The following is a 24,885-nucleotide window of genomic DNA, read 5'->3' on the forward strand; positions in this document are numbered from 1 at the left end:
CTCCGCTGCTAAAATAGACCCTGGAGACTAAAATAGATCAATGAGTGTTCACTTTCACAAAGTACATTTTGTTCGAACAGATTAATTTGGAATTCTAACTAATGACTGGAAATCAGGGTAATGGTTGGCCAGTTAACACAGTAATGCTGTAGTGACCCATAATAAAGTAAAAAAAGAGCAGAGCTGCCATTCGTTACAAAAGTGACCCACATCTTCTCTGCCCTATGGATTAACTCCAGTACTCAGCCGGGCAGTGCAGACTGACCTGTCCAAAGCTGAAGGGATCTGCCTGAGAGTCTCTCTTCAACTCGCAACTGCCTCCTCTCTCCAGGTGTTGAAACTGATAAGTGCACAGAAGGCTGTGATGGATTTTTCAGATTCACTGTCAGCCTGGTAAAGGCAGTAGATCTGCTCAGAAAAATTAGCCAGGACAGCAGCTTGTCTTACGTTAGGGTTTGGCAAAGGTTCATCTTGTCAGAATCCAGTTTCCACCCATGTAGACTTTGCAGTCTTGGATGTTCATGGTGTTGCAGCTAGCTTTTTAGCTCTACTGACTCCTTTCGCTACTTTAAAAATGCAAGCCATTTTTATACAGATTCACATGACATCTTCTATCATGTCTGTAAGGCACAAGTGTTCTTTGATTTCCATGTAATGCCAACATGCCATAGGGAATATCCCATGTACCTTATCAGTACTGCTTGTATTATTTACATTATGTGCGTGATAAATGTTTTAGTAGACAAGTAGATTAATGGTGACATGCACAATTGCTGTACAATTTTCTCTCTTATATAGCGCTATGTGTTGAAGGTTCCCAGTAGCTGCCCTCGCAGACCATATTCAAAACAGTAGATTAACTTGTTTCTGTAGTTTTTAAGTTGTGCATATACAGCTCTTGTTTGAAATGGGCAGTATAGGTGTTCTTGTAGCTGTAATGCTCTACAGGCACGAGACAAGCAGGATTTATGGGGTGGGGGAGAACTTCTTAATTAGGCCAACTGATTTAGCTGGGGGAAAATATGTTAGCCCTTCCAGGCTGAAATGAAAGGTCCAACAGCAGAGTCTCCAAGTGCTTGTCCGCTATAAATTTTGGAGTGTCTAGCTTCTGTGAGGCGTTAGAGCCTCACAATCCACCACCCCATTCAGGAGACGGGTCAAGAGGAAAAGTGGAAGCTTTGCCTTTTCTCGTTCTTGCCAGGACACAAATGACTGTATTTGAGGATGGTCAGAAGTTTTTCTTGCTGATAACAGTTGTGTGAAAAACTATGGGTATTTCAGTTGTCAATATTGCTAGTTCAGAGTCACTTCAAGGATGGTATAATTGCATTGCCAAAGAAAATGAAAGCAGCATAGATGCTACAAAATTACTTAATTCCTTATAGAGGCATATTGTACTGTAACAGCAACATGGGAAAAGTAAAGAAACTGAGTGAGGGCCCTTTAATTAAGCCACTGTGATCTTCTTGCTTTTGAATTATTCAAGAGGGAGCCTTGGGCTTGAGGCAAAGTTTCTTTTGGTGCATTTATTTCAGTGCCGGTAACAGTATTAAAAGAAATGAAGCATTTGGAGGAAAGTTGTTTGAATTGACTTAAAAGTACCACTAATTTTCCAAAATAATAACCTCTCTATTTTAGCTATGTGATTTTTTTAATATGCTCTTGATTACTGTGTTCTCATGATGCTATTTTCTGCTCCCCTTTGCTTAGTGTACTGTTGCATGCTGTATTTTAGAAAAATATTTAAGTGAGATAAGGCCATTTGATACAAAGAAATAAACAGTGCATATTAGATTGTGCTGTCCCCTGAAGATCTGAGTCTAAAAGTCAGAATATCGTATTTATCCCAAAGATTGGTCTGAAGACAGGGAATGTTTTACATTTCTTAGTAAAAGGATTTTTACAGTAGGTTTTTATTTAAAACACGTAGTTGCAACATCCTTAAATAGTATTGTAACTGAAGCAGCCTTAAGGGGTAGCTTTCAAAAGACAATTGTCTGCAGGACGCATGGCCCTGAGTGTGTTTTAAATTATTGATTTGTAAATATTTTTAATGAAATAACACAATGGGAAAAGCAGTATTCTTCTGGGTGGTGGCTTCAGTGCATTTCTTGGGTAGTTTTAGCTTTGCCTTACTGCATTGCTTGGACCATACCATCCCAAAGCTTGTGCATCTGTGCAGATGAGTCTTGTATGCGTAGTTGTGGAGAATTATTTGAACATTTTAATCTAGCGGTCTTCCTAATAACTTGCACTAACTTGTGCAACTGAACAAAATGGTCCCAAGAGATAAACTCCTTGAATCTACTAAGTCTGGCAGAGCATTTGTTGAAGGGAAGGTGTAGGCTAGCCTGGATGCTATGGGAAGACAGCAGGCATGGGAATTCAGGGATTTTGTGTGGGGAGGTGAAGCGAACTGGCAGAGCTGAGTAGCAACCATGGCTACTCACTGTTTGGAGACCTAAACTAAATCTCATAAAGAAGAAGATTTAGCTGAGGGATTGGCAAGGGCAGTGAGCTAAGGGATCGTGCTAAAGGAAGCCAGCTGCATGCGGGGGCAATGCTTCATACGCTGCTCTGAGTTTGCTTTGTGTAAAGCCTGTAAAGAAGGCACTAGGAAGACTTCTTTTGGAAGCCTGGTTGGATGGAAAACAGAGGAGGTTTTTTGCCTTTGCCCTGAAGAGAGAACAAACCCCTTTGTTTTATTGTTATTTATGTATTTGCATCTCTTAGAAAGAGGCTACAAACTTGATTTTAAACACTAGAAAAACCAGACATTTGTTTTATTGTTATTGAGTTCATGATGGCAAGGAAGAACAAGATACTTCGGGTGATTTAAGCCAAAAGAGAGTTCTATGGTTTTTTGCCTGGCTTTCTCTTAGGACAAAGCAAGCTTGGAGTTGGGACAAGAAGGTCCTAATGAGCAATTGTATTTGTTTTTCCTTTTCAGCATGCCAAGATTTCTTGATGTGAGCACTAAGACCAACACTTGCTTTAGATGAGCAAATTCTCATGAAGCCAAACCTCTTTATGAACTGGTCTCTTCTAATCAATTCATGTCGATCAGTCCACTCTATCACACTGTATGTAACAAGACCCCATGTATGTATTTTATACAGTCACACACACTTGCACAGGTAGATGTAAAATATCAGTGTCCTCAATCCACTTTTTAAAATAGGAAGATTATAAGATGATGTTTGAAAACATGACAGCACTGGGGGAAGAAAATGAGCAATAGGGTTTGTTTGTTTAAAAAACTTGTATTTCTGTGGTAGCAAGTAATATTAACAAACAAATGAAAAAACTGAAGTTCAGGAGAGTATTAGCATGATTTATTAAGCCTTTTCATGTCTGGACAGAGGAATCATGTCACAGTAGAAATATTTTTAATGGCTCAGAGGTAAACAGAAATAGAAAATATGTTTTCCAGGCAACACACACGTTTGGAAATAAAAATACTCGGTAAGTTAATTTTTCCCTTGTGTTTGCATTTAATTTCTTATAAACCTATGCAGAAAGTGAAGGGATTCCTGTACCTTAGCTTGGTTAAGAAAGCTGGAGACAGTTTGTGTAAATCCCTTTAATGTAATTTTAAAGCAGCTTTGAACGTGACAAGTGTGTGAGTGAATTATGTTGATAGACAGGTTTCATTAATTAAAGTGATGTCATTTGGTGTCTTAAACAGTTGTCCTGATTTTTCATTCTGGGCAGTGTAATTGGAGGTCAACACGTGGTCTGCTTTACTTTGAAAGTAACCACTGTGCTCGTTTTAAAAGGGTGATGTCAGTCCTTTTCGCATTTGAATGTGTTAGTGAGCAAAGGAGGGGCGTTTATTGCAATTTCTTGTCCTGGAAACGGTGCTTACTGTGTTTGGAGCCAGGGCACTTTGCTGGGGACTTTCCAGTTAAGAGTCTGGCTGCCAGAGGCCCTTGGCCTCATGGTGTCACCTTCAGCAGAAGTGCTGAAATCTGTCCTTACGGGAAACCTTTAAAAAAAAAACAAACTGCAAAATAGTTGCAAAAAGTGTACCTCTGAACACTGCGGGTTGGTTTTTCTTTCCTAGCTGGGCCCACTTTTTGTCACAAGTGGCTGAAGAAGGAGAGGGGGGGAGAGGGGATGTGCCTGCTCCTTCCAGGTGCTCTCCCGGTGGCCAGGGGATGCATGGCACCCATCTGCCCTCGGCCTGGCGCTAGGGTCAAGCGAGCAGGTAAAACAGGACAGGTGTCTCTGCCGTGTCCAGGACACTTTCTGCCATAAAGATGAAACTCAAGAGGTTTGTAATCTTCCACCGAGTATTACTTCTGCCTGGGTGCATGGCAGCGAACTGCTGAGGTGAGATAGCTGGCGAGATAACTAGGCCACCCCCCCACTAACCTCTATTGTCTTACATGCCTACCGCAATAAAATGATTAATAATTTTCTTTACCACTCTGACAGATAAAGATAACCTCTCTTTGAGGTTAATTTGGCAGCTATCTAGGCCTTTTAATGAAGACGCTGCAAGCAGAGTGGTTTCTTGGCAGCTCCCTGCTGGTGTCACGCAGAGTTTGAGGGAACTGAGCCCCCCTCGCCTTCCCCGCCTCCCCCAGCTTCTCCTTGAAGTCGTCTTTCTCGTGGGACCCTGATGTATGCTTAAGGATACTGGCAAAAAGTCCTTTAGAAACACTTAGTTTGGGGCTTTTTGACAAGAGTGTGATGTTTTCAGCTATCTTTGCTGGCAGAACAAGCTGTAAGCTTTAACACTCCTCATGGGTTTTACACCAGACTCTTTGTAGATGTGACGGTACATCCTAAATTCGGTTCAGAGCTGTCAACAAACTCCAGTTGAGGCACTTTGCCAGTGTCTTAGATTTGTCCCTTTATCCATTGCTATCAAGTTTTTCTATATGAAGTCAATGTTAAACCGGCTTTCATCTTGCTGAAGGTAGCAATGTTTGAAATAGATTTATATATTTGCATTTCTAGTTACCTGTACTTTGCTCTTAGGTCTTGTTTATTTTAAAAATAACTGCCCTGAGTTTCGGCCCTCAAAAGTGGCTTTATCATGAAAAATGTCAGTACAGAAAAGAGTTACCCAAGAGTAACAATGGGTCTTTGACTACAGGCAGGAGAGGGCTCTACCACGATCACCATTTGATAACGTTACTCTCCATGGACTGAGGTCACTACAGTATTAATTACCTTCCAGAGATTTGATTCTTTTTATATTTCTGCTTTGGAAGGCATTGGTAAACGTATCATGAAAAAGCATCTATTTCAACGGCCATGTAGTAGATGCCTCTGCAAGTGCCAGGGGTTTTAAAGGTAGCTTTGAAGTTGAAGAACTGAGCTGGGAGTTCCTGCCTGACTTGCAGAGATCTATCCTTCATGATATGTAACTGAGAACAGGTAAATAATTAGGTATGGTGCAGGTCCTTAGAATACTTGGCACGAAATAGTTTGATTATTTTAAGAGCTGTGTTTGAAAACAAAGCAGTCATGCAGCAGTTGACTGGACAACTAGGAAAGTGATTTACCTCCTTCCATTTTCTCTTTTTCCCTTCAGATAATAAGATTTTGATGAAGAGGGGGCGGGGGTTGTGGTGTGTGGTTTTTTTATTGTTGTTTTTCATTGTTTGTTTTTTCCCTTAACTATTCTCTGTCAAGGACACATCCCTTTTATTGCAGAACATGCTTGTTTCTACAAGACTCCTTCTTAGATAAGAATGGTAGGACTTATCTGATGTGGTTGAAATAACCTAAAGTGCAAAATTATTTTATGTTAATTAAAAGCCAGGTAATAAGAGTTGGGAAGACTCTTCAAATACTTTAAACTATGTTTTTCTTTTCCAATGCATTTTTTTTGAGTGTGCAAAGAAATTAATTTCAAAAAGAATGCTCAGCATCTGAAAGTGCAAGTAGCTCTTTTTGAAAATATAACAAACTTTGCTTGTTTTTGCAATCAGAGATTGGCCAAGGTGTATGGCTTTGCCTCCTTCTACAAGTGGCAAATTTTGAAATAAGCAAGCTAACTGTTAGAAAGAACAGCCAAACCCTCGGGAAGAACGAGAAATGTTTCTGAGTTTAGTTTATTAGCAAGAGAGGATCTCCCGTGCTCTGTATCTTTGGGTTCTCATCTTGTGTTGAGTCTGTGTTGTTCATCCTTTTTAGAAGCAAGGACTCATTCCTATACCCTCCAAGGAGCCATGATGTTAAAATAAAACTAATATATTTTAAGATTGGAGCAAGATGTCAGCCTTTAGATTGTACTAGAATCTTCACAATCTCTGACTTAGAAATAATGAAGATTACTTTTCATATGTATTCCTATGAGTTCAGGACCTAAGATTTCAGGAAAACCACCAAATACTACAAGTTGCATAATAATTCACTACAGTCGTCCATTCTAAATTTTCATATGGAGACTGAAATCTTTTTAGATAGGAGTGCAAATGGACCAACAAAGCAGGGACATGATGGAAAAATATGCCGTAGCATTCTACGTGATTTAGTCAGCTATGGCTTTGATCCAGAATTTTTTTTTATTTTCTTTATTAGAAGAGATTCCTGACCAGCTCATTGGGCTTTGCATCGGCCTCAGATCTCCATCAGCAAAATAGAATTGGTAATTCGTAGTGTCAGACGGGTGAGAGAATACATGCAGCATGGACTGCAAGGCAACTACTGTGATGGAGCCCCTACAGCACAACTACAGTCCCCATGGTGTAGACTCAGTGCAGTTTGGGATATATGAAGTGGCCTTGAATGCTTGACAGAGAGGTGGTTTTACTCCTATTGCTGCCATTGGCAAGAAACGTGCGGAGTCAAAGCAAAGCAGTAAAGCTGTCTTTCCCTCGAGTCTCTGGGCACTCAGGGCGGTATAAACACCATCTGCAGTCCCTACAGGTGGTTAATCCCACCTATATACAGGGCGTATGTCAAAGCCATTGACTTTAGGTAATTCAATTTCTAGTAATTACCATACTGCAGACAATTTCCAGGAATGGAGTGTGCATAGAAGGAAAGGACAAAAAAGGGCACCACCACTAGAAATGGAGGGAATTGAGGAGAAAATAACACCTTTTAAGTTCTGACTTATTGGATATCTGTTCTGCTTGAATAAGCAAGGATATGTATTTGAATCAAAATTACAGTATTTTCTTTTTAATCAATTAATTTAATCAATAAATTGTGGGTTAAATAATTTTGTTCATACCTATCTTAGAGTGGCATATGTTTTAAATATTAACATTTATGTAACTGATATGCTTGGTAAGACAATTGCAATGAAGATTCAATGGCTATAAGTTTTAAGAAAAAAATGTTAAGCATACTTGCCTAGAAGAAGAAGAGGAAGAAATCTTCTGTAGGCCTTTTTCATGCAATCAGAGTTTCAAGAGCTGATTTCCAGGTACTACAAATAAGGAGTACAGCATACATGAAGGAATAGAATAGGTTTCCATACACTGAGACCTAATGAAAGCAAAATGAGACTGGTTAGAAGTTGCTAGATTTATTCATTGGGAGTGAAGTTTAAAAGCTTGTTTTGTTTAGTAATGCAGTTTGTTTGGTTATGCAGCTGGAAATCTGTTTTTTTGGATAGGAATAAAAAGTCATGCTTCAGGACAAAACATGAAAGCAAATTATTATTATGCCTACCGAGAGAAGTTTCAGCACTTTACATAAAAACAAACAAGCTTCCCACACACATACATTTTAAAGCTCTATACGTGAACTGTAAATTGCTGCCAAGGAAAGTGCATGTTTTTGTTTTTAGTTGATATATTTTAATTGGATTTTAAGTGGCTCATGAATAAAACTGCCTTACATTAATATATTGTCTCTCATTTAGTAAGTATGCAAACATTTGAACTGTTTAGTAATGAGATTGATGGACATTACTGAAAAATTGATAAAGAAACAAACTCTCTTCTGTATTATTCTCCTGTTCCTTTTCTATGTGTGTCAGTGAGATTTGGGTTCTGATTTGAGAGTCATTCCCCACCATTTTCTGTTGCCTTTTGATAAAATTGTTTTCTCTTTTATTCTGTTTGAAAATTTCACTATTTTCTACTGCTTTTCCAGAGATGCTCTGTTTTTTTCAAGCAGTACCCTGAGTGTAATGGCTGCTTTATATGCTTGTATGGAGGCCTGGGGAGAGGGGAAGAAAGGAGGGCATCTATCCTGCTCTCATTCTCTGCTGCATATGTCAAGCATCCTGGTACAAAACCAACCTTCCTCTCTTTTCTGCTGAACAGAAGTAGTAGTTGCAGTAAGAAGGCACCCTCCAACCCTAAGGAGGGCCTGAGAAGCATGGCAGACAAACATACAAAATCACATTACAGGGGTGCAACTCTTTGCTATCAGTTGTTCGGGTCTAAGTTATTTAATAATGTAAAGGGTGGTTCCACAGCTTAATGGGCTGCTAGCTAAACAACTACAGGTAGCCCTGTGAATACATACAGCCGCTCCCCTTTTCCTTTAATTATCCAATTTTATCATGTTTCCCATCTATGCCTCTACTCTGCTTCTGAAGCTAGTTTTCTTACCCAGATGCCTCCATCCCGTCCTTCACGCTGCTGCTCCTGCATGAAATGCAGATGTGTGAGCGGTACAGATGAGAGCTGCCGAATGTACACAGAGCTGTCGCCTTGTTGTGAAGCAGAAAGCTTTTGAAAACGATTGCTGCTGACAGACTAACTAGTGGTTTTGCTAAATATTGCAGGGGTTGACATTTCATGTAAAAGAATGGGAAAAATATAAATTGTAGGATTTCGCCCTTGCTCGTGAATAATCCCATTGATGTGCCACTGAATAGTCAGTGAACGAGAGCTAGCAAATTCAGATTACTGCATATTTATATTATTAATTCCTCCATTATTCTGCTAAGAAACAATGGAGCACAGTTTCTCTGAAACTAAGAGAGAATGCAGAATTGGTTTTCACTTAATTGGCTCTTTTGAAACAAGCCTCTTTGAGAAGCAGGATGTTGTTAGTCCACTGTGTAAAGACAGTGTAACAATACACCTAACACATATTCCAGAAACAGCTGTATGCGGGGGGGTGTATTTGAGGCGTAAAAAAAGCTTAATAGCTTTCAAGAAGAAATGAGAATTTATGCGAACGCAGCTTTGTCAAGAAGTCTGCACTAGCACATAAAATTAGTCAGTCATGGAAAAATTAATGTCAAAATGGCCAGTGGAAATATAATCGTCTCACAAAAACGTAGGTTGACCTTCGTTTGAAGTCTATTTCAATAGTCAAGGTCTTCGTTCTGTACTTAGAAAGCTAATAAAGAGTAAGAATAGGGTGCACTGAGCATGAAAAATACAAGATTGGGCTTAAAAATTGAAATGTAGTCAGTAACATATACTGTAGTTTGATTTCCATTTCTTAACACCCATGTAAGTTCTAAATGCATTCAAAGTGTTCGTAATTGTGTTAAATATTTGTAAGACTTGTTTCCCTAAACATAGTATCATATAAATGTAACAGAATACAAATTGTCTTCACCTTTAATTGTTTCTGTCATTGGAAAAGGTTCGAGTTTGTGAGACAGTTAAGTGAGATGTTAGTCTTGCAGTTGCTATCTCTTGAAATTTTATCAAGATTCTCATCACTGCTTAAATTCAGTCTAATAGCATGGAAAAGTAGTTAAGACTCTTCAAATAGCTGTGAAATATAAGATTTTAGGAAAGAAAATGAATCACAGTGCTCAGCATCTCAGGGCAATCAGTACCTGGAGGAAACGGTGTCAGGACAGATATTCTGTTTAGAAGAAAATAGTGGAGGAGAGTCCTTTACTGTGCACCAGTTTCATCCTGAGCATTATTGAATTGCTCAAGTTTTGCTTTGTATTTCTAAAACCAACTACAGCGTATGAAATGTCACTGCAGCATTTCCAAACGCAGTCTACCCACGTGAGTCTTTCAACTTTACTTCCACACTGACTTAAGTTTTGACTCAGGAGAGCATTTGCAAACATTTGTTAGTCCATTCCTGTTTGACATTTAAGCATATATATAAATAATTTGCTCGAGGCCTTTAATCCTCAGAGTTTGCAAAGCAGAGGGTAGTTAATGATGATGAAGATTGTATGATACAGACAACTTTAAGGATCAAGATCTTACGTAAAGCACTGTTTTCAATCCTTGCATCATCTAATTCCCATTTGCAGTTTCGGCTTTAATTTCAGGAGCTACATTTTTTTCTTCTTTTTACAATCCTGAAAGAGGGAACCAACCAAGGCCACTGTTTCATCAAATTGTACCTGTTATTGCTAAATGCAGTAGCTTTGCTGCTGCATGTGGCTGTTCATATTACAAAGGAAAATCAGTAAAGAAAGAACTTATTTATTAAGCCACTTATGGGGAGGATCCTTTAAACCATTAAATTCTGAACTTGTGTAAGTAGAGAACTATGTAGTTCTTCTCTTGTCTACCTCAAAGCAATGAAAAACATGATCAAAACAACAAATACCAGCGTGAGGGGAAAGCCTTACCAGATTGCTGGAGAACACTTAGATAATGAGGTAGACGTGCTTGACAGCAGCAAACTAGGAATTTGCCTCAATTTCCACAAAACCTACCTTTTCCTTGAGGTGTGTAAAATTAATTAGGAGCTCACATGTCAAGCAATTGGACGTTCTACGGCATTTGCAAATGGTCATTTAAAATATCAATTTTAAAAGTTACAAAGCTTCTGCAGGTAGCTCTCTGGGAAGAGTAACTTTCTGTGAATACTTTCTGTGAATTTATTTTGTGGATTAATAGCTAACTCTGCTCCCATCTCTTTTGTCTTATCGCAGTCTTACCTCACTAGTATTCCCCTAAAGTCCTTTATCAGAGAGATCAGCTAGTCCTTGGCCGACTGCAGTTACAAGAGGTGGAGCCAGGGGCAAATCTCTGCCTGGAAAGTTTGAGAGCGCAGCTGTGAACTGGTAGGGAGCAGGCGGGCTGGCTGCAGGTGTTGTGAAAGCCGCCTCAAAACTTGCACTGTGCCAAGTCCCATGTGCTATGCACAGGGGTGGTCCTAGCAGGCAGAAACATCTTACAAACTCATGTCAAAACTCTTCTTATTCCTCTGAACAGTCCATCCCTTGACATTATTCTGGATAATAAAGCGAAGCAAAACGCTCGGTTGAGTTTTACAAATACACAGGTATTGTCTTGGTAAGATTTTTCGGGTAAGGCAGATGGCTCCTTGAAGTTCATATTCATAGGAATAAAAGAATATCTATTTAAAAAAAAAAAAAGCCTAATCATAAAGTCTAGTTTATCTGCATGGAGACAAAATCTTTCAGAAAATAACCTTGACTTGGGAAGGCATCTCAAGCCTTCAAGTTTTATTTTTTGAACCTATTGCAGTACCATACTGCAAAGGATGAGGCAGATACCTAATACAGTTGTATGTTCAGTGATCTGTTGGTTAAAGTAATTTCTTCTTGTTGCTTAAGAAGAAGTACATCTTCTAAGCCTATGTTAATACTCCAAGGCTTTCAAAACACTTAACAAGCCTGGCATTTGCAGGCTGGTAGTATGTTTTGCATAATATCAATAGCTTGTCTTTGTGGCCCATGGGAAAAACAAATCCTTTTCTTCTTTGTGGTGCATTCATACAGGCCCTCTGCCCAAGATGGTTGCAAATGGAAACACTTTTTGTCTTTTGAAATCTTCATTCCAGCAGGCCAGGTGTTTTGATGAACCTTCCAGTATGTATCTAGCCAAAAAGGTTTTGCAAAACCTACCTGAATTTTAGTGGGTGAGTCAGTTGTATTTTTTGTAATTTTATGGAGCCCTTGATGGAATATATTCAAACAGATGCAAGAAATGCTGTTTGATCTCTTTGGATGGTTAAATTGTGATTTCTGTTAACATTGCTTTGGCTTGGTGTACTCTGTTTCCTAGTCAATTGAGGATGAATTTGGATAGAGGAGCTGGCAAGGCTGTGGTATTTACATAATGCCTTTTTTTTCTGTGAAACCTGAATGTGGATGGAAACAGTCTCTAATCTTCTTAGTGATCTAAGCAAAGATTGAATGCTTTGGGTCAAGCTGGGTTTTGGATAGGCTCAGTTAGGAAAAAAAAATTTAAAAAAATCCCAGCTCTTCACAGTGATTGCAAATGGAAGTACTTACAGACCGAGCTAGTTAACGTTTCAGTAGTTGATAATATTTTTGATATTTCACCAGTTTGCAAAGACCACATAATTTGTTTTCAACCATACTTTTTGAGACTTCTTGGAAACAGAACAAACAGCCCTTGTATTAAGCTCTGGGCACTGTTCGCATTCATTTCCCTTAGGATAGTTTTAAGTTGTATCATGAGGGATGAAAAGGCAAGTGTCAGAATAAGCAGCATACAGAGGCTTCCTTTCCTTGATGAACTCTGAATGCTGGAAAAGACTGCAGACCTGACCTTAATCCTTCTTGCACCATGACTGCTACGACATGGTAAGAGGAGGAGAAGTTCATTAGGTGGCTGTCCTTTCATATCTCAAATATTAAAACATTCTGACTGTGATTTTTGTGGTGTGTTACCGTAACATAGCTTTTCAAACACTACTATCATAAAATTAAAGATGTGATTTTTCTTTATTTTTAAAGTGGATAAGTATCCCAAACTCAGGCTAGAAGTGACATTTCATACTTGATTTGCCTTGCCTGCCTAGATTTTGCAGTATTTTTTCATGTGGAAGTTATAGCTTGTCAGGCGCTCTGAACAGCATGCAAGTACAATATATTACAATGAAGGGGGAGAAGAAATCAGTCTGTCCTATTTGCATTTTCCTTTTTCTTCAGGCTTACCTTCCCCAACCCAAAAATTAAGCTGTCACTTGACTTAATGTTACCACAAGGGTTTTTTTTATGTAATGCATCTTCACATAATATAAGATCACTCAGAGATTGATTTTTCAGAACATGAAAGTTAGTAGGAGCTGCTGGCCCTCTTTTAATACCTGCAGCCTAATGGTTACAAACCAAACGGTTGACTTTTTATGTGGTTGCTTTTGTAACTAAGTTCAGCAGCAGGCATTCAATTTTTTTTTGCTTCACTTCGTGTTCAATAATAGAATCAAATCCATCCCCTGCTTGAGCTTGCCACTGCTGCATTTCATCAACTTTCTCAATATTTGATGCAAATTGTTTCTAATTAACATGCTTCTAAATAAAGAAAAAAGTATTCTTAAAAACCTGTGTGCAATCTGTATAATAATAAAATTTTATTCTCAGCTATGAAGACTTGTACCATTTTATGATCTTTTTGAAATTGCTGTTTGTTGTTACTCTCATTGTTATTCCTGTAAATGGTGTATTTCAGAATGAAACCCTTTTTATCTGTACTATAATTAATAACCAGAAATAGCTTACTGAAAACATAGTAAGGCAGGTAAGGACATGATTAGTTATTGAGAGAAAGAAACACAAATTAACCATACTCAGAATTCAGTCTTTTGAATGTTCTGACTTTTTCATTAAGTCAAGGGAAATGTTTAATACTTTCTGTCTTTGTGGTATGTGTTGTCACTGTAGCACACATTAGAGGTGCATCTGTTTGGTTTTTCTCCCTTTACCTGCAAAGGAGATGATATGATTTGTTAAAAAGGAAAAAAAAAGAAAAGAAAAAAAAAAAAAGAGGGGACGGGGAAAGAAAAAGGAAAAAAAAGAAAAAAAGTGGGGTTTTTTTCTGTCAACTATGTCCTTGTGATTATGTAGAAATAAATTTGAAGAGTATAAGAAAATTTTGGCCATCATCATAAAGCAGTGTAAAATTTGAAAGTGAGGAATCAAGGGCAGTTTTGTGAACATGTCTGCAGTGCGTTCCCTATATATAAGGAAAGTATATAGGAAGGAAGGAAAATACACACACACACATATATATAAACTTTCCTGATGTATATCCTTTTTTACAACTAAAAGGGGAGAGAGAGAGAGAGACGGGTACAATAATCAGAATAGGATATTGCAGGAGTCCAAATTGTGCTTGTAAAAATTTATCAAAGAAGTTGACCAAATTTGACCCCTGAACTCTGTATTGTTATACTAATTGGAAGAAATAAAAGATAACAAGGGGCCTATGGCCTTAGAAAGCAACTTGTCAGTGAGACTGAGCCAATCTGACTGCAACCAAAAGCAATTGTTCAGCCCTTCCTCCCTTTCCCCACTCTGGCAGCGTATTCCCCTTGCTCCTTTTTGCCTGCGCTACTGTGTGCGTGTCCGTGCCATGAAGAATAATTGTCTCCTGCTCCACTTCCTTCACGTTGTTAATTTTTGTCTGGGTGAGTAATCTTCTCTGCGTTAGGGCACGAGCTCTGGTGCCAGCATAAGGGCATCAGTGGACGCATACAGCTGGAGGCCACAGGACCACACCTTTTAGTGGCAGTATGGATTTAAATCAAATTGAAAGCAATATGAAAAAGCAGCCTGAGCTTTACATGCATCGTGCCCCTTGTAACCACAGTGTTCACTGTAATAACAGGAGAGATTTAGACAAATATGCCACTAGGCTAATTAAGGGCTCTTCTCCTAAAGAGGCTTCTCTCTCAAGCTTTAGTTCTGGAAATCTGAATGTAGCCACCTACTGCCTCAGGTTTTTGGCTTGTTCTTAGTTTTAGCTCTACAGCTATAAATACAGCTATATGTATAATAAATAGCTACTATAAAACCACAGTAACAAGACAAATTTTAAGGCCTTGGTTAAGATTTTGTTTTATTTTAATATATACACCAGTATGATATATGATATGGGTGCTTTAGTTTCGGCTTTGGGTTTTTTTTGATTTAAAACTGTTTAGGGAACAAATTATAGATGTTATTTTGTTCTGTCCATTTCGAGCCAAGATTTCCATGACGAATACTTACAGGTGATGGATTTGACTTAGGGGAAAAAGATACTACAACTATTAGCATCAGTGCTGAGCTATTCTGCAATAGTAGAAGCTGGATGTTCATGTTCATGAAGCTGGATGGTGCTCATACCATTCAGGTTCTCTGTTTGAAATATAAAGGCTAGTTTCAGTGAAACTTCTCGTGTTGGAAAGGGGAGCTGCATGTTTTACTCTTAAAAGCCATGCTGGACTGAGTGCTTAACAGCAGTTGTGAATTATTATTAGTGATTTGAGTAAGCTTCCAGAGTTTTGCAGGTTTCGTGTATATGAAAACACCTATCAGTGTTTCTTTACATCGGTTGTGCCTGTGTCTGGAAATGTTCATGAATGTCTGAGGTGAAGCAATAAGCCTGCGGTTCTGTGGCTCTTGCTGATTTTTAAAATCTTTGTACTGTTTGAAATAAATTAAATCAGAGTTTCAGCTTGACGATTACACTTTACTTTTTTCCTTGCTTCACTTTCCATCCTTTCATAAATTGGTAGGGATACAGTTCTCTTCCACATGCATAGGAAGCTAAACAACACTTACTGTTAAAGCTGGTTTAAATTAAGTAAATTTTCTCAAAATTTGATACTGCAAGATTGCTTTTTTCCTTTCACAATTATGTCATCTTTCTTTTTTTTTTTTTTTTTTTAAATGAAAAGGCAATGTCTTGGTTTTCAGAGTTTTCCAGGACGTGGTCAACCAGTCCTCTTGCCATCCTTATAGAGCTTTTCTCATAAAATAAAAGGTAGCAGAAGGTTTAGAAAATACACCCTAATTTCTGCCTAAACTTAAATGTCTCATGGAATTTTGTGCCCAAAATATACCGTTGCGTTCACTTTCATGGTATCTCATGCTCTGTAGCATTAATGAAAGCATGGGGCATTGTTTTGATATTGCTATTTATTTCTCTCTTTAGCTGTGTGCTGCCCACCTGCCAACCCGATCAGAGGCGCCGAACCACTATCAAGCAGTATGTCGGGCTCTGTTTGCCGAAACAATGGAACTGTACACTTTCTTGGCCAAAATTAAAAGTGCAAAAGAGGTAAGCAGTCTGAGAAGGTTTTGTGCTTGTGAGCTCATTACTGTGTGAATTAGGCTTCCAAAATCACTTCCGTACCCAGGCAGTAGTGAATGTCAGATGCTTGAGGAAATTATCTGTAGTGTTCAGGGAGAGCACTTCTACAGCTGAGGGTTTTTTTTCTTTTGGCCTGGGACCATTTACAGATGATTCATAGAAATTGTTATTAATTGCGACTAGTCTATTCGGGAGTAAACCAGAGGTTTTTCTTGGAGGGTTACACACTGCATACATGCATCCATTCCTGCATGCATGTATGCAATGTATTTGAGTCTAAAAACTTCTCTGATGTTTCAGGGATGTTGTGAAGCGTCAGAGCTTTGCCTGTTGTTCCTCAGCTCCTTCTGATGCCTTGTCTTTGGCTGAGAATTATCTGAGATTCTTCTTGCTCATATTTCGTCCCCAGCCAGCAGCTTCCCTTACCTTTGCTGTACGAGTGGCTTGTTTGTCTGTCACATAGGCTTCACAGCAGAGCCAACTTAAAAAAAGAAAAATTTCTGTCTGTAGGTCGTGATGCTTATGTTCACTGCCTGCTTGGCTGCTAGTGTTGACTGAAAGACCATCCTATGAACCACTGCAATTAAATGGTCTGGCTGAAGAATAACTTTGAGGGTGGGCGGATGATTTTTAATGAAGATGGTTTCAGTGATCTGGCCTGCAGAATGGCTCCATAAACAATTGTATTAACACAGAGTGGGTGTTGGTTACATTGGAAAACTGGTGGGTGAGGGGAAGGGCAGGAAGGGAAACATGCTGCTTAAAGCTAGTTTCTTCACCGAAGCCAACTTGTCAAGTAACAACACTTTCATAATTTTTCTTTTTAATAAATCCTGAAGGATTTTCTTTTCTTTTGTAAGTCAAGATCTACAGTACCTTTGAAAAGCAGGATAAGATTTTACAGACTGATCTAAAAATTTTGCTGCTGAAAGAGGCAGAGCTGTTCCACCCACGCACACATGCTCCCACTGTTTTCCTTCGTCTGGTTCTAGGAAACAAACACAGCAAATACCAAAAAAAAAAGGGAGTCATTCCTTATCAGGTTAATGAGCTGAATCAGCTCATCAAAGGGTCAGATGAGTCTCAGAGCAGCACAAGAGAGCTTTTTTCCTCATGCTGGTGGTGGAAGATGCAAACCAGTCAGAGGCATAAGGGACTGGTGCTGTCTTTTCTTCCTGGTCAAGATGCATCCCTCCAAGGAGGAGAATCCTTCAGAGATGTTTTTCTGTTGCACGGGGTCAAGTTTCACCTCCACTATTCCTCCAGTCCTACTCAAACTGAAAGCAATTTTTAAACTGAAGCAGTATCATGCAAGGATAATTTTGACAGTGTCAGCATGGCTGAAGAGCCGCCCGTTTTCTGAAGTCCCCGTGTTCATCTGCATCCAATGCCCCTGATACAGAGAGCAGACACGATATAGTGTCTCTGTGCTAAATCTGTCTCCTGAATGTCATTAATTTCACATCTCGGCTTTTGACTGCTCCTTAGTGTTCTGACCACTGGATATACTAATTGAGGGACCTGTGCTAGAAACACCTCAGCTAACAGCTATTGGAAAGTCCATGTTGAGGCTCAAAGATAAGACCCTTTGGAGTTCTTCTTTCTTCTCAGAGAGGAATTATGTTTCCAGTAGTTCTTGAACATTTTGGCCACAGTAAGCACTAATAAGGCATCTCTGTTGTCAATGTCAAAGTAAAATATTGTGTTTTATAACCATTTAATTAAGTCTTAACAATAATTTTTTTTTTAATTTATTAGAAAAGTAGAGAGGTGGTTTGAATTTGGAAATTATTTAATCACCTTGTAATTGGATGTAAAAACCCAACATCTGATCACACCAAAGAGCATACTATGAGTTAATCCCAAATGAAAGAAACCATTTGCCCCTCAAAGGCTATTAGGGATTGATTCAAAGCACATTTAGGTCAAAGGAAGTAATCCTTGTAGATGGAATTTTGGCTCTAGTGAAATCAGTAAGACTTTTACTGCTGCACCTAACCAAGGCCAGAATTTTGATCTTTTGATTTCATTTTACTCTGGATCAGTCCCCCAGTAGGCATACAAGAAGTGACCAAGAAAATTATCTTATAAGCAGCTTCTGGAATCTGGATACTTTGGTTTTATTATGTGTTTGATCCTTGCTTATAGCTTTTATCCAGCTATAGATTTGGAAGTATTTAATTTTGAAAATAATGTAGCATACAAAGAAAAAAATAGGTATGAAGAAAATACAAGGTGGAATGCTGTAAATCTTGTTACACCATTTTAAAATGACCTCTATAGTTGATACTTGAGGCAAGCAGGAATCATATGATCACACTAGGTTTGTGCCAGTAAAAGCTGTGGTATTGTTTATATGCTTTTCTGTCTTGCAAATACATAGAAAATCTTAATTCATGAGGAATATGGTTAAATACAATTCAAGTCAATGAATTCCTTTTTCTTTTCCTTTTGTTATTGTCATATGAGTATTGGGTATAAAGGAGAGGAACAATACCTCAGTAAGGACATCTTGTTGTCCTGAATCTGTGGTGATTGCATTTGCAGATAACTGGGGAAAAAAACCCCAAGTTACATCCATCAGTTCCAATTAAAAAAGACTTATACTGTATAGTACTGTGTTTGTGACACTAAAGATGCCAGGAATTATAAACTGCTGGTTTATTTCAAAAACTGACAGCTGTATTCAGAGATCTTCCTCTAGAATCCCTCAGACCTGGACACAGTTGTGGACGTGAGATCAAAATGAAACTAAAAACACTAAAAAGGGGACAAAATCCTCTAAAATTACTTAAAATTACTTTCCTATGAATAAAAATTACTTTGAAACTCCTTGGATTCCTTCTAGGGCCACTGGATGGCATCTGGGTATCTGTTTCCCAGGTATATTAAGTTCATAGTTTTTGCTCAGTAAGCGCTTAAACAGCCAACTTCACTGTAGTGGAAGAGGGAGAATTTTTATCTGCAGAAATTCACTTGCTAGGAGTGGACCAAATCTGACCTACCTTGTGCTACAGCCCAGGACAGGTTTAGAAGGGAGGTACACTGTAAAGAGGCAGAAAAAATATTGCTGTGATGCTGTTTTCAATTTGGCACTACAAAAACTTGTCAGGATTTTGAAAGTTAGATGATTTCATGAGGGACAGATCAGGAGGCAGGAGGGATAGGCCTATAGGGTTATAATATGTTTTGTTACTAATATATATACTGAGTAGTCATGTGCTCTTCAGGCTGTCATGTGAAAATCACTGTCATATAACAAACGGAGCATAGTTTCAGAAAGGGTTTTATTGGCATGCACTTGGGTGAGTGCATTAATCAGAAATGATGAAGCAATGAGTGAGCTGTTCAGGTCATCTCAATGATGTCAAATAAAATGTTTTAGGCACTTTGTCATGTACTTGATGCCATGTGGATTTTATTTCCAGTCTGATTCCCTGTGTATGAAAGGTCAGCAGTAAAGCTGACTTGCAGACAGGGAGATGGTATTCTTAAAGAGAATGAAATGTTTAATGTAGTGGATGAACAGGACAGGACTCAAGCCAGAGTTGAGAAAGGTGTGATACTACTATTGCAATAGTAAAAAAATAAAAAGAAATAGAATAACAGTAGTAAAAATACATATTTCTGTGGAATAGCAGCAGCAATTCCACAGGTAGAGTTGAAATTAAGCTAACTAATCTGATCTAACTTTGTATCTTTTTGCAAGGTGAAGTTTTTCTAGCAAGTTTACTGGGGTGTTTTTCCAGCTTGCTGGCAGCATCTGTATGCTGCTCAGGCTCTGTGAAAGGTGCCCTTGCTGCAGATCCACCCTGGGTGCCATCTGCTGCCATCCAGAAGTGGTCTTTTGATGCGCCAAGACCTCCTAACTCTATGTCCTGCTGTTTAAGCATTTACAGCTGATGACAAAAATGGAGTACAGCTTGTTTCTCATCTCAAGCAGAGAGCTTTTAAAATCCCCATAAAAAGGGGATCTCTCCCTTTTCTTTTTGATTGTGTGTGGGGAAAAATGATCAACAAGGTGGAGGAAATGCATGCGTGTGTGGCGAGGGGGAAGATAGTTTGTATATCTACTAAAAATGGGCCTCATATAAAAGAAAAGATTCATCTTTTTCAGGATCATCCAGAAGTCATTGATATCACCTTTGTTGGCACATAGTCATAGACAGAACTGTAGGCACAGATAGGTGATATCCATGAGATAAAGCAAATGTTCCTGCTGTGGAGTATCTGAAAAGGTCACATGTATTGCTCAGAAATGGCATCAAGTGTGGCTGAGAAAGACAGGGAGAGACTATGCAAGCATACAAATGCAGAAATTGCTGCTCTGGATTGGACCAGGGATCCACCTGGCCTGCTACCCACATTGTGAACCTGCTTTATTGAGGGGATATCTGTCCTAGTCCTCCTTCAGCTCCCTGTTACTGCCCAGGCTTGCCTTCTACTGGAGTTAATGCTCCATGTGCGCTTAATGGCTGAGTGAGCCAGCAATGTGCCCTTGTTGCAAAGAAGCCTTACAGTGTCCTAGGCTGCATTGGGAGAAATATTGCCTGCAGGTCGAGGGAGGTGATCCTTCCCCTCTGCTCAGCACTGGTGCAGCCACAGCTGGAGTGCCGGGTCCAGTTCTGGGCTCCCCAGTACAAGAGAGACATGGATATACTGGAGACAGTCCAACGAAGGGCCATGAAGTTGATGAAGGGACTGGAGCATCTCACATATGAAGAGAGGCTGAGAGATCTGGGGCTGTTCAGCCTGGAGAAGAGAAGGCTCAGGGGGATCTTACCAATGTGTACAAATACCTGAAGGGAGGGTGCAAAGAGGACGGAGCCAGGCTCTTTCCAGTGACAGGACCAGAGGCAATGGGCACAACCTGAAACACGGGAGATTCCCTCTGATCAGGAAACACTTTTTTACTGTGAGGGTGACTGAGCGCTGGCACAGGTTGCCCAGGGAGGCTGTGGAGTCTCCATCCTTGGAGATGTTCAGAAGCCGCCTGGACATGATGCTGGGCAACTGGCTCTGGGTGGCCCTGCTTGAGCAGGGCGGCTGGACCAGCTGACCTCCAGAGGCCCCTTCCAACCTCAGCCACCCTGTGAGTGGTACCAGTAAATGCCAATGCCAGCCTGTAGCAGAGCTAAGCATTTGTGAGTGGGCTGTGGGTGATAAACTCCACCGTTGGCACAGCTGGTGATAAAAGACACCATGTGATGCTGGCCAGCATAAAATACAAGAAGTGTCCGGTAGGCAGATATGTCTTAATCTGCCGCAGTAGGTTTGACTTGTATCTCAAAAATTTTTAGAGATTGATGTGCACCCTAAAGCATCAAGATTAATATTCCTTCCAAACCGATTAAGACTTTATATATTTTTATAATTGGCTGCATCATCAGTTGCAGTGAAAGTCCATGCTCATCAAAAACTCATCCATAATTTCATTATCCACAGTATGCCTTGTAATTAATTAAGTTTTTGGTAGAATACAGCTAAAGCTCCCAATCCGTCATCTTCGTACTGTTCTTTTAAATCATGTCGCCTTTCGTTTCAGTACTTTCTGATGTAAAACAAAATTCTTTTGGTCTGCCTGGATATATTTCAATCTGATCTATATGAAAATGTAAACATACAAATCCTAATTAAGTACATGAGTAGAAACGAAATTGTTCCTTTCCTTTTTTTCTAGTTTCATGCCATGTAAAGACTCAATTGGAAAACAGTTAATTAAAAAAAGTCGAATGTTACTTTCCATTTAACGTGGCTATATTGGTGTATTACTTGTACAAAATATGATAATAGAGGTAGTTAATAGGTATCTAAACAATGTTAATGGCTAACTTATTTTGGAAATATGGTCACTAGCCAAGTTACTCTTAGTAGTCTCGTGACCATAAAAGCTGTTAAATACCCTGCTGCTTGGATTTTCAGGAAGCATGGCTGGAGAAAGAAATTGATTCACAAACTTTTCTGCTCTCACCTTCACTTTTGCCTACACTTCCAGGCTTCTAGTGACTCTGCTTTTGCAACTGTATCATTGTCAGGCTTGCAGCCCCATCCTGATGTGTTTGATCCCTCAATTTAGGAGGTTTAATAAGGGAAACAGCTACTGTTTTGGTTTTGTGGTTTGTTTGTTTGTTTTTCTTAAGTGATGCAGGCACTGTCACTCAGTAAGTGTTACATGCACTTGGTTTGGGGTTTTTTTGCCTCTTCTTAAACAGTTATGTTGAGCAGCATGGTGAGTATCGCCCTTTCCGGAGCTCAGCAAGGTGTGTCGACCCATACCACTATATATGAACTACTTTGTCTGATATCCATGAAAGGGACTGATTTAACTGATCCTATTCCCATGTTTGAATTATATGGGGTTTTGGTCTTTTCAAAGAACTAGGGTAATGCTGCTGGCCAAGCCCTTGGAATTGAAACCAAAGTTGGATAGCTGAATGTATAAAAGCAGTTTTTCCCCTATGTGCAGGTTATATATTTTGAAATTGAGCCTAGAGGTGCAAGAATATTTTATTAGTTTCACAGATAGCAGTGTAAGAATTCCTTGCATCAGTGAACAAATGATTCCTAATTGAGAATATAAACTGGGAACTGCAGTAGACTGTGTTCTGCAATTGGTGAAAGACAACATCCAGATCTGGATTCCCGAGAATACCTTCTTCATTAAAACATTGCGTTTTAGAGAGCATTTCGTGGAAGCGAGTCTTTGACGCTGTGCTGACAAGTGACTTATATAAACTCCCATCTGTCACCGAGCACAGGAGAGTGCGTCTCAAATGTGGGACACGCAGCAGCAGCAAATCAACTGCCTGCTTTTAATAGTGCAGCAAGACGTTTGAAGACATTTGGTATTTTTATTACTAGCTTTTGTCACAAAATGCAGGTTTTTTTTAAAAAAAGGCCAAATGCTGTAATGGTTTAAAAAAAGCCAAAGCTGTTGAAACACTCGCTTCCTACATATCCAACCCTTATTTCCTGAATGAACGCCCAGGCTGTAATAGGTGAATCAGGTCTATGGTATGGGTCTGAGGTTCCGGGATCATTTAGAAAAACCCTTTTAAGATGTTTCTGCTTTCTGAAATGGAAACCCATTTAGGCCATGTATTTATTATACTGTAATAGCTCTTCTCAATCCATTGTCCCAAGGGTAAGTACAAGTGGCTGAGGTTACTCACAGGTTTTGGATCACAGCTAAGTTCTGACAAATGGGCTCTCGTGTTGTAAATGTGTTGGTTTCCATAATTTACAATTGAAATAGATGCTGAAACCCACTGCTGCTGGCTGGGGGTGCTGGAGGGAAATTATAATATTTAATTTAGTCTAAAAGTTTAAACATAATCATTTGTCACAGTGAATTTATTCCTTCCTAAGCAGCACCTGACAGGTGCGGAAGAGTTAAAGAAACCTTCCTAAGTACTGGCTGCAAGGATAGAGTACTTGCTGTTTCTTTTTCCCGCCAATCCTCCAAAGCTTTCTAACTTCTATAATGATGGAAATTCCTTTCCTTTCCACTGTTCTCCACTAATTGCATGGTGAGCTGTGTTTAGGGGTCTGAGCTGGGTGCCGGGGAGGGGAATTAACTATCCCTACGAAGTGGATGTCTGTGCCGGTATGAGGGAAGCAGCTGGAGCACTTGGCTAGGATAGGGAAGAGTAGGAGCCCAGCTTTCGCAGTAGCCTGTGCTTGTAGCAGCGCATTTGGATCATAAAACTGCACTTTGAGAGACTTATCTCTTGGCTGGCAGGTTTTGCTCTTGCAACTTTCCAGTGCGTGGTAGCCAACATCACTTACACCTGTGCTTTCTTGGGTAGAAACTCCCCCTCTAGCTATGTTCCAGAGAAACTAATTAGATGGTTGCCTTATTTGGAAGATCTTTCAGCTGTTCAGGGTTTGGGTTTTTTTCCCCCTTCTTATTTTCTGCTATGGAGAAAAACAGATTGTAATCTTTTTAGCTTCATGGAATATTTATTTTAGTCAAAGGCATGAGCCTTTGGGCATAAACAAGCCTAGTAAACTGTATGACAGGGAACATGGTTGCTGAGATGGGTAATTGCCGCAAATCTTGTTGAACAGTCGAAGTAAAGGTTAAGCAGCTGAAACATGTTAATTTTTTAAAAATTAAGATGTACCTTCCAGTATGGAAAGGAGGAGCAAATCTGACAGTTGTGAGCTCCTTTACTGAAGTTAGCTTTTTGATTACGAAGAGGAAAAGGAGAAAGTATCAGAATGATTTTATATATTGCAGTTTATCAATAAATGTTAGCAGTTTGCAAGAAAGCAAGTAATTTACAGTTCACAGATACTGTATTTGAAATGATTACTGCAACTGTATGATAGAGAAAAGAAGAAACCCTGGACGGCAAAATACACATAAGCGAGGCCTTTATGTTACTCATTCTTTCAATTTTTCTTTTTTTGCCCTTGGAAAAGGGTGATTGCCTGTAAGTGTCAGACTGACTGCAGCAACAGGACCAACACAAGTTTCCATAAAGCCGTTCTTTCCCAATTGGGTATCCTGTGGTGATACTGCAAGTCATGCCAAAACGTTCCCACATTGTCCCATGATATATTTGCTTCTGTGGAGTAGGTGATTTATGGTTTTTTTAGAGTCTTCCTGTAAATTATGTGTTTTATTTTTATAGGTCAATGGTAGTATTTCTTCTTTGATATGAAAGCAAGTGTGTTACTTAAATAAGACAATAAATAACCCATCTGCTCTCTTCCCCAAACCTCTGTGGTGCCTGACTCACATGTGCTATCTCTGTAACCAGGTTTGGTAGATACTTGCACTCTGTTAAATGTGCAAGTTAAGCACTCTTCCAGTATTTTCATTTCTTCCACTGAAATGTTGGCGGTTTTGGAACTACTTCCAGGAAAAAAATTTTTTACAAAACATGCTTATTTTTAAGTTTTCTGGGAAGCTCAAAAGCTAAATTGAGACTGATTGTTCAGTTCCATT

General features: G+C 39.3%; 1 protein-coding gene across 1 annotated transcript in view; it reads left to right on the top strand.

Moving 5' to 3' along the window:
- Positions 1–24,885, top strand: part of SPIRE1 (spire type actin nucleation factor 1) — a 133,970-nt gene that overhangs the window by 67,307 nt on the left and 41,778 nt on the right. Inside the window, exon 4 of the mRNA XM_075494332.1 lies at positions 15,771–15,896. Coding sequence (XP_075350447.1) covers positions 15,771–15,896 — 126 coding nt within the window. The remainder of the gene's footprint in view (positions 1–15,770; positions 15,897–24,885) is intronic.

The sequence above is a fragment of the Mycteria americana genome, chromosome 2, assembly GCF_035582795.1.
Source record: "Mycteria americana isolate JAX WOST 10 ecotype Jacksonville Zoo and Gardens chromosome 2, USCA_MyAme_1.0, whole genome shotgun sequence".
Taxonomy (NCBI): Eukaryota; Metazoa; Chordata; class Aves; order Ciconiiformes; family Ciconiidae; genus Mycteria; species Mycteria americana.